Raw genomic sequence first — 10,000 nt, 5'->3', positions numbered from 1 at the left:
TAAGCTTTGCTTCTCCTCTTTCATTTGATATGCGTGTCATGTCTGTGCGATGCGGGATCCACGACCACGAGTCCTAATTCAAGCGAGTTCTGAACGCAGAGCAATATAGACTGTAAATATGATATACTTTGATTTAACTTCATACTTGATCGTACAGACACGTGTTTAGTCTCGTTGGAAAGCCCCGGTTCTGCTCTTTCGTGCAATATAAGTCTCATCTCGCTATGACTAATACTCGCGGAGCAATGTAACAAAGAAGAATGTGTGCGTTTTTTGACGCACTTTGCGTCCGTCGGGCTCATTGTAACTTTTTCACGGACCCCCTGGCAACACGTCACGGACCCCCAGGGGTCCGCGGACCCCACTTTGAGAACCACTGTTCTAGAGAGATCTAACTGCATATATTTACACAGCAACAGCACAGGAACTTCACAGCAATCAGTGGAACTTCCAAACACACCTCAGATTAAGTGAGTTAAGACAAGTAAACTGACAGAGGAAAAATAATGTGTGTGTGTGTGTGTGTGTGTGTGTGTGTGTGTACCAGGTTTGGAGGGGTGTTTGGTGTAGTCGAAGACGAGCACGTCGCTGGTGGGGGTCTTGGTGGCGATGATGCAGGGGTTCTGGGGCATGTAGCGAGCCCTGTTGACCTCCCCCTCGTGGTTAATCTTAATCTCAATCTCTATCTTTCCACTCACCGAGCCAAAACCACCAAACTCTACAAGACACAAAACACACAAGGAAGACACGTTACACTCACACATTTGCATTACATTCAATATTACTACCAGAGGATGAGAGCGCAGTCGTTTAAAGGAACACTTCACCGATTAGCATTAAACTTTGTATCTTTAGAAAACCAGTCATGTTTTTGAATGGTCGTGCATCATTCCATCAGTTTGCCTTGAGATGGGAGAAATACGGATTTCAATGTTGGACTTCCTGCTTTCAATGATGTAAAAATCATAATTTTACATCATTGAAAGCAGGAAGTCCTATTCATGGGTTTCATTGAAATCCGTATTTCTCCCATCTCAAGGCAAACTGAGGGAATGATGCATGACCATTCAAAAACATGACTGGTTTTCTAAAGATACAAAGCTTAATGCTAATCTGTGAAGTGTCCCTTTAAGTCAAAGTGTACTAGAAGGAGAAAGTTGTAGAAGAAGGACTGAGATAGAGGAGGGAAGAAAGACAGAAGTGTATACATTGCACACTAAAGGAGGAATGGCACATAGACGCCATCAAACAAGACTCGGGACAGTGTGTGTGCACGTGTGTGTGTGTGTGTGTATGTGTATTGAAGAGCAGCAGTCCCACCTCCTTTCTCGCTGTCGTAGTGCGACGCATCAAACTGGGCGTCGTCGTTGGGCAGTTGGACGCTTGCTATGACCAGGTGGTTCTGCTCGTCTGAGGTGTGTGTCCCAAGAACAAGGCGGTGCACGCTGTAGTCCTTCCCCTCAGGTCTGCGCACACACACGCACACACACACACGCAAAGGGCAACAATGACAATGTTTGAGTATACAGGCATGCAACAAATCACTGATGTTTAGACGTTCACATTTAGTGGTCTTCCTTCATATCATCCACATGTCTTTCGCTAATTATTCTCTCTCTCTCACACACACACTTATTTCCTTTGCCAGTGCTCGTCAAATTACTAACACTTGTTTTCGGTTTCTGTTCACAACACTTTTTACTGCCCTTTCAACACAAATGTCTGTTAATTATCCAAATTATGAATAATTTAACTCTTATCCTACAGCGACTGAGAGGGAATGAAACTTAATCAAAGTATCCCCCAGAAGCCAACTGAGCTCCTTCACTTCAGTGCCAGTTTTGCCCATCACACCCACTAAGGAAGTAGCTGCCAAACTTCAACAGTTTAACTTGGCAAAGCGTAACCGGCATTTGCCCTTTGCAATCTGGCATTTGAGAGCCATCTACAGTCGCAAGCTTGTAACAAGTGTACCGGGCTTACCGCGTAACGTCAGGAAGCCACTGTGCGGTCAGGCTGGGCCACTCGAGCGCGTGGGTCATCACCAGGTCGTAGAGAAACGGAGTGTTTTTCTTCCAAATTTTATATTCCTCGTTGATGACCCTCTCCTCCACCGCATCATCAAATGCAGCTGCACGCACAAAACAGGAAAGTGTTCATCAGTGCGCCAAGTTAGCTTGACAACTCTTTGACACATCTTTTTTCTTTGAGAGTACTGTTCCCAAAGAAATAGTTTCACTTCATAGGTAGGCTACTTCAATCGATTAAAAGTGAATCGGTATGGAATATTAAAAAGTAATTTCTTAGGATACGAGTGAGGCACCAATTCAGTTAAGTCGCATTAGTTGACTTCACGTTAGCCTAGTTAGCTAGCGGGCTAATGAAGCTTCACTGGTTCATGTTCTACTGTTCAACACATCCTCAACCTGATGAAGGAACTGATAACACTTAAAACGGCAAATATTCGAAATTAAATTGACAGATAGCTATACTCAGACTGTCAAAGGGGCACGTACCCATAGCTACGAGGCTAAAACACCTAGCTATGTTCCACCCAATAGTGCTATTCAGTTAATGTTAGCTAGCTGGCTAGTTAGTTTCATTCATTTCAAGCCAAAAGAGTCAACAAGGCTAGCTAACAAGCTAAGATGAGCTAATGGTAACCAAACAGCTAGCGGAATGCAGAAACTGCTTCACGTAAAATGTTCACACAGTTTCAATATTGTAATAAGTTACTATATTTACCCACAAAGTCGCGAAAAGGGTGAAAGCCATAACAATGTATCGTGCCGGCTTACTAACAATGTGGCGCGATTCGGCCTGCGTAGTAAAGTGACATGGAGTCCGCTGCTGCCTAATCGTTGCATTTAATTGCGGTGTCTAATCGCCTATCCCATTAAAACAATCATTTACGTGGTAATTTGGTAAAACCTTGAAGTACAAACTCACCTTCTTTATCCGCCATTGTCACTTAATCTATGAAGTGCGAATGTAGAGATATCCGCTAATCAATAAATAACATTAAAATGCGCAGGATGCTCTTTGTCTTGCAACTACACACCGTGCACGTTCGCGCCAACTCCGCAGGCTCGCGCCACCAATCAGTGGAGAGCAAACATATGGCGGCACTGCCATGGTGGAATCTGGGTCCTACAGTCCACCCCTTTCTCTCTCACATCGCCATCTTGTGAGCCGGATGCAAAAGCAAATACAGAAGTGGTCTACCACTCTGGCAAAAGATCAGTTTGTGTCACTGTTTACTAAATAATTATGATTTCAACAATGTAATAGGCCTACTTATGAAATTCTGAATGATCGTTGCCAGGGGCGGAGTGGGATACTAAATTACCGGGAGATTTCAAACAAACGGGGCGGGGTGTTCATGGCAACATTCTTTCTGTTTTATGGGGGGGATTCTTGGCTACTTAAAACATATTGCGTTCGCTCATCTAATAGTAAGCAGTCTGAATAGCCATCTCACACGCATTGGATAGCCTGTTAGATCATCATAGTTGTTACCACGTTATAACCAGAGTTGTGGAGAGGGCGCAGCAATTAAACAATATCATTTGTAGATCAGTATCAGCTCGGCAGGAATTACTCCGCTACTGTAGGCCTGGACTAGATTTAGCCAATATGGCCCTTTGCATGTCCACACACACTTTAACCTCTGTCAAGCCTGTTCAATAATCTACTTCCCCTTATTCCATAGTATAGGCTACATTATGTAGGTCTATGTAGCTGGCTACTCAACCAGTGTTTACTCAGCTTAGATCTGATGGTGTGTCCTATCTTGATATGAATGAACAAGAACTTTAACAAAGTGCATTATAGGCTGCACTAATGGACTTGTCTCTTGCTGGCACGGTATCTTCAGTTCAACCTCTAACATGACGGGATTTTTGTGCAGCGTTGCTGCTTTGGTGAGTTCATAAACCGCATGGGACATAAATGGCAGCAATAGGCTACAGTTAGGCCATTTGTATAAGGGACCTGGCACTGGTTGAAATATCATAGAAAAGACTAAACCTATGGCTAGTTCATAGCAAATATTATAAACAGGCACAGCACAGCAAAGATTAAACCTACATGTTCACTGTTCAGTGCATCATGCAAAGCACCTGCTCATACATAATGCCACAGAAAAGTGGAATAAGTTTATCACAATAGAGTTATCCATCCCATGGTTGTTTTAACTGTGACATCTCATTTAATTTGAGTAAGTGGTCATAGTGCCGCCAAATTATACTGCAGAGTGCAGACAGACAAGAAGGACCACAGAGACCTCTGAAGCATTGGTGTATACAAAACATCTTTTTTATTATTAAAAAGAGAACAAAAAGCATTGCCAAGTTACATACACAAGTGCGTTTGATCAAGTTTCAAGATCTTCTACCTTAGAGGCCTGTGTGTCTGGCTGTACCTGAGGAGCACTGGCAGATAGGGCCCACTAGGGGGCGTCGTAAAGGCTTATCTATGGGCCTGTGGCCAGAGCTCAGTAAGCAACTGAGCCAGGAGACCCTCGGCTTCCTCCTCTGGTGTGTGTGTGTGTGTGTGTGTGTGTGTGTGTGTGTGTGTACTGTACGTGTGTGTGTGTGTGTGTGTGTGTGTGTGTGTGTGTGTGTGAGAGAGAGAGAGTATGTATGCATGTGTTTGGGTGTGCATGTGTGTGTGTGTGTGTGTGTGTGTGAAGGTGTCTGGGACTTTGGACACTATGCAACACTGTGGGAACTAAAGGTGCATGAAGGTCACAGGGCCAAGGTCACTTAGGCCAACACGACCCCGGAGCTAGTCTTCCTCGACCTCCGACCCCTGGAGCTAGTCTTCCTCGCCCTCCGACCCCTGGAGCTAGTCTTCCTCGCCCTCCGACTCAGATTCTGCAGGAAAGAAAGAAAGTGAGGAAGAGAGAATGTGAGAAAGGAATGAAAGAAAGCACTAAAACATACTGTATTTTCCCCCACAAGAAAACAGACCGTAGTGACTTAACATGTAAATACTGTAAGTAAAGAATAATGTCTGCCGATAACTATGGGAAAATAAGTATTTATAGATTTAACAGCCCTCCGAACGTTGAGAAGGCCCATTCATGTGAATGGAACTTTCTGCAGCACTCTGAAGAGCCATGTAATAAATTAATAATAACAACCTGTGATATATCACTTATCATTCACTGTGCTGTTGTTTCTCATCTAAAAATATCCTATCTTCTTGTAGACAGACACTCTCTCTCTCTCGCACACGCGCACACACACGTGTGCACACACACACACACACACACACACACACGCACACACACACACACTCTCTCTCTCACACACACACACACACACACACACACACACACACACACACACACTCTCTCTCTCACACACACACACACACGCACACACACACACACACACACTCTCTCTCTCACACACACACACACACACACACGCGCATGCACATACTGTATGCATATGCACATACGCACTCACCTTCCTCTGCGTTCTGCAGCCACTCCACAAACTTGTTCATCTGCTCCAGGAAGATGCTCTTGCCCTTGGCAGAGTGGGCGTCTTTGTGCCACTTCAGAACGGCCTCCTCACTCAACACGTCCGCTGGGAGCCAACGCAGAGAGCACACACACACACACACACACACACACACACACACACACACACACCAAGAGAGCACACCAAGAGTTTAAGACTCAGAAACACACACAAACACTCAAGCACAGCAAGAGAGCACACCAAGAGTTTAGGACTCATATACACACACACACACACACGCACACACACACACCAAGAGTTTAGGACTCACACACACACACACACACACACACCAAGAGTTTAGGACTCATACACACACACACACACTCAAGCACAGCAAGAGAGCACACCAAGAGTTTAGGACTCATACACACACACAAACACTCAAGCACAGCAAGAGAGCACACCAAGAGTTTAGGACTCATACACACACACACACACACACACACACACACACACACACACACCAAGAGTTTAGGACTCATACACACACACAAACACTCAAGCACAGCAAGAGAGCACACCAAGAGTTAAGGACTCATACACACACACACACAAACACTCAAGCACAGCAAGAGAGCACACCAAGAGTTTAGGACTCATACACACACACACAAACACTCAAGCATGCAAGAACGCCTGAGAACATCATCTGGGAACTACAACAGAGAGCAAACCCAATGTTCAGAACTCACAAAAACACAAACACAAGCACGCAAGAGGTGCGTTCAAATTCGCAAACATAGGCGAACATTCGAGGTGAACATGTTTTCTTTGAACTGTTAAATTTGAACAATTTGGTGTTAACATTCCATTCTAACAGTAATTGCATTGTTGCGTTCGTCAAACTCACGTCCAGTTCCACTGTATGTTCACGGCGCACCGCCTCCTCAGACTCATAGGAAACTCAAGGCTAACGGAATACTGTTCGCCTAAGTTCGGTGAACTTGAACGCACGCAAGAGCTCTGCAGCCAGCTCAGCATGTCCACTTGGAACCAACACAGAACGCAAACTCAACATTTAAAACTCACAAACCCAAGCACGCAAGAGCTACTCAGGACATCTGTTGGGAACCAACACAGAGAGCAAACTAACTCATCGCTTATAACTCACACACAGAGAGCAAACTAACTCATCGCTTATAACTCACACACACACAGAAAGCAAACTAACTCATCGCTTATAACTCACACACAGAAAGCAAACTAACTCATCGCTTATAACTCACACACAGAGAGCAAACTAACTCATCGCTTATAACTCACACACACATAGAAAGCAAACTAACTCATCGCTTATAACTCACACACACAGAGAGCAAACTAACTCATCGCTTATAACTCACAAACACAGACACAGCCCAGTCCAGCTGACACTTTCCTTTTCATTGATCAGTGGCCTCAACTAGGTCCCCGAGACAATTAAAATGATTTGCACCTGTATCAACTGCCACCTGCCATCTCTCTCCATTCAACGAGGATACAAGGTACTGTTTATCTTTCTCTCCATCAATCTACTTCAAACAATCCGTCCATTAAAATATCTGCCTATCAACATCCATTAAACTGTTCAATATCCATCCTATCTGCCTATTCATTACTTTATCTATCAACAACTTTTAAAGTATCTACATTCAACTTTTAAAGTAACTATCAACTTTTAAACTATCACGATTCATTAAACTATGTGTATCAACATCCATTAAACTATCTGTCTATCAACACTCAACTATGCAACTACCATGTGCTGCACCTTTCTAAAATAAAAATAAGCAATCTAAACACCTCTCTGTGCTCCAGTGAGTCTCTCCTTCTTTTACAGACAGGATTTATTTGTCTTTTGTCCTATGCAGGCTGGTGTAATATGCTCAATGGTGTTTTTTGCCCCCAACGGCACCTTCCAGGCAGCACAACCTAAAAGGCACTACCTTTACCCTATTCCTAACCCTAACCCCCTCAACCCTCACCCAACCCCTAAACTGAGGGGAGTAGTGCCTTGAAGGCACCATTGAGGGCAAATAATACCAAAGACCGGTGTAATATAAGCACCTTTGTAGAAGAGCACGACGATCTTGGAGAAGGCCTTCATGAAGTGGATGTTGTCGTAGCAGTACTCCTGGATCTTCAGCAGCAGGATGAGTTCCGACTGGCCCTGAGTGCTGAAAATGGCCAGCAGCGGTGCATAGTGCTGGAACACACAAAAGCCGAGACCGTTCAGAAGTGGTCAAAGAATTCAGACATTTTACAGTAAAACAGTTCAGAAGTGGTATGAGAACTCTAGTGTTAAGAAAGTTCAGAAGTGGTAGAGCTCAGAAGTTGAAGTTTTAGGACTGTTTAGAAGTTTTTGGACAGTTCAAAAGTGGGTTAGACCAGTTAGCCTAGCTATACAGTAGCTGTAGCCTGACTGGTCTACCCACATTCAGTGAATTATGCTAAGCTAGGCTAATGATGCCAGACTGGGTAAATGCACTCATATAATAGAGAACAGATGGGGAAGTATCCTCTTGTCTAATGCTTAGGGGCAAACAGTGTAAAATGATTTTGTGTCACTGTCAGGCTGTAGAGGTATAGATGTGATAATAACATTTGAATAAATCAATTCTGTTTCCCCTCCTCAAATACTTATATTTTTCAACCATTTGGCTTTACTATGTCAGTAAATCTGAATAGAGCATCCTTACACTTTTGGTTTTATAAGGCAGTGGTTCTCAAAGTGGGGTCCGGGGACCACTTGGACCCCCATAGCCAAGGGGTCTGCAAAATAATTTGCTTGGAATTCTAAAGTTGAGGGTTATCATTTTAAAAAGACGATGCCCTTTTTTTCACCAATAAAACAAAACAAATGTGTCTATTTGGTCCTACCCACATTAACATCACTCACTCAAGTGACTTCACTCAAGTCATGAGGAACCATACTACTGCTTAGCTTGCTTATATTTGTTAGCCAGCTAGCTGATATATAGAAGTTACACATCTGCCAAAAAAAAACATGGAATGGTGGACCACAACTTCAGAGAATACAAATGGTTAGCTGTTACGGTTATGAGGGGGTCCTCAGAAAATGTTGTCCCCCAAAAGGGGTCTTTGGAACCAAAAACATTGAGAACCACTATTATATGGCACAGACACTGTTCTTCCACCAGATGGCAGACTACACTGTCAGATTGCATTCAACAGTATTGATAATGCTGTTGAAGAACAGGTCTGGGAAACTTGAGATGCACACGATAAACATGAATTAATTCATTCATTCATTCATCATTCATTCATTCATTCATTCATTCATTCATTCATTCATTCATTCAACCAATCAATCAATCAATCAATCATTCATCCCTTCTTTCTGCTAACAGTTTTTTTGTGTGTGTGTGTGTGTGTGTGTGTGTGTGTGTGTGTGTGTGTGTGTGTGTGTGTGTACCTTCAGGTGTTTGAGAGCCTGCTCGGCGACCAGCTCCTCTTTCTTGTTCCACTCTACGGCGTTCATGAGGCAGGTCCACAGCAGCCCAATCACAGCCTGCTCCTGCAGATCATTCCTCTTCATCTCCTCCTTAACATATGCTGCAATCTACACACACACACGCGCGCGCACGCACGCACGCGCACACACACACACACACACATATGCACACACACACACACACACACACACACAGACACACCTCACTTTGGGTTCATAGGAAAGATAAAATAATCACAACAAAATCCAAAATGCACTGCTGTGTGTGTGTGTGTGTGTGTGTGTGTGTGTGTGTGTACCTCTCGTATAGGACACTCCTGTGCCAGGCGCTCCTGTAGTTCCTTCTGCAGCTCTTTGCGGGTGTGTGTGTGTGTGTGTGTGTGTGTGTGTGTGTGTGTGTGTGTGTGTGTGTACCTCTCGTATAGGGCACTCCTGTGCTAGGCGCTCCTCTAGTTCCTTCTGCAGCTCTTTGTGTGTGTGTGTGTGTGTGTGTGTGTGTGTGTGTGTGTGTGTGTGTGTGTGTGTGTGTACCTCTCGTATAGGGCACTCCTGGGCCAGGCGTTCCTGTAGTTCCTTCTGCAGCTCTTTGCGGGTGTGTGTGTGTGTGTGTGTGTGTGTGTGTGTGTGTGTGTACCTCTCGTATAGGACACTCCTGTGCTAGGCGCTCCTGTAGTTCCTTCTGCAGCTCTTTGCGGGTGTGTGTGTGTGTGTGTGTGTGTGTGTGTGTGTGTGTGTGTGTGTACCTCTCGTATAGGGCACTCCTGTGCTAGGCGCTCCTCTAGTTCCTTCTGCAGCTCTTTGTGTGTGTGTGTGTGTGTGTGTGTGTGTGTGTGTGTGTGTGTGTGTGTGTGTGTGTGTACCTCTCGTATAGGGCACTCCTGGGCCAGGCGCTCCTGTAGTTCCTTCTGCAGCTCTTTGCGTGTGTGTGTGTGTGTGTGTGTGTGTGTGTGTGTGTGTGTGTGTGTGTGTGTGTGTGTGTGTACCTCTCGTATAGGACACTCCTGTGCTA

The 10,000-nt window shown here is 44.5% G+C and overlaps 2 protein-coding genes across 2 annotated transcripts in view; both read right to left on the bottom strand.

Moving 5' to 3' along the window:
* Positions 1–3,106, bottom strand: part of rbbp4 (retinoblastoma binding protein 4) — a 10,252-nt gene extending 7,146 nt beyond the window's left edge. The window contains exons 1-4 of the mRNA XM_062529574.1: positions 2,950–3,106; positions 1,984–2,131; positions 1,321–1,466; positions 545–718 (exon numbers count right to left, since the gene is read on the bottom strand). Coding sequence (XP_062385558.1) covers positions 545–718; positions 1,321–1,466; positions 1,984–2,131; positions 2,950–2,965 — 484 coding nt within the window. The 5' untranslated portion in view covers positions 2,966–3,106. The remainder of the gene's footprint in view (positions 1–544; positions 719–1,320; positions 1,467–1,983; positions 2,132–2,949) is intronic.
* A 1,189-nt stretch (positions 3,107–4,295) lies between these two features.
* Positions 4,296–10,000, bottom strand: part of bzw2 (basic leucine zipper and W2 domains 2) — a 20,907-nt gene continuing 15,202 nt past the window's right edge. Inside the window, exons 9-13 of the mRNA XM_062529303.1 lie at positions 8,953–9,099; positions 7,584–7,722; positions 5,478–5,600; positions 4,845–4,877; positions 4,296–4,813 (exon numbers count right to left, since the gene is read on the bottom strand). Coding sequence (XP_062385287.1) covers positions 4,849–4,877; positions 5,478–5,600; positions 7,584–7,722; positions 8,953–9,099 — 438 coding nt within the window. The 3' untranslated portion in view covers positions 4,296–4,813; positions 4,845–4,848. The remainder of the gene's footprint in view (positions 4,814–4,844; positions 4,878–5,477; positions 5,601–7,583; positions 7,723–8,952; positions 9,100–10,000) is intronic.

This window comes from Sardina pilchardus, chromosome 24 (assembly GCF_963854185.1).
Source record: "Sardina pilchardus chromosome 24, fSarPil1.1, whole genome shotgun sequence".
NCBI lineage: Eukaryota > Metazoa > Chordata > Actinopteri > Clupeiformes > Clupeidae > Sardina > Sardina pilchardus.
The sequence above is the reverse complement of the archived record's forward strand: the minus strand, read 5'-3'. Positions and strand labels throughout refer to the sequence as shown.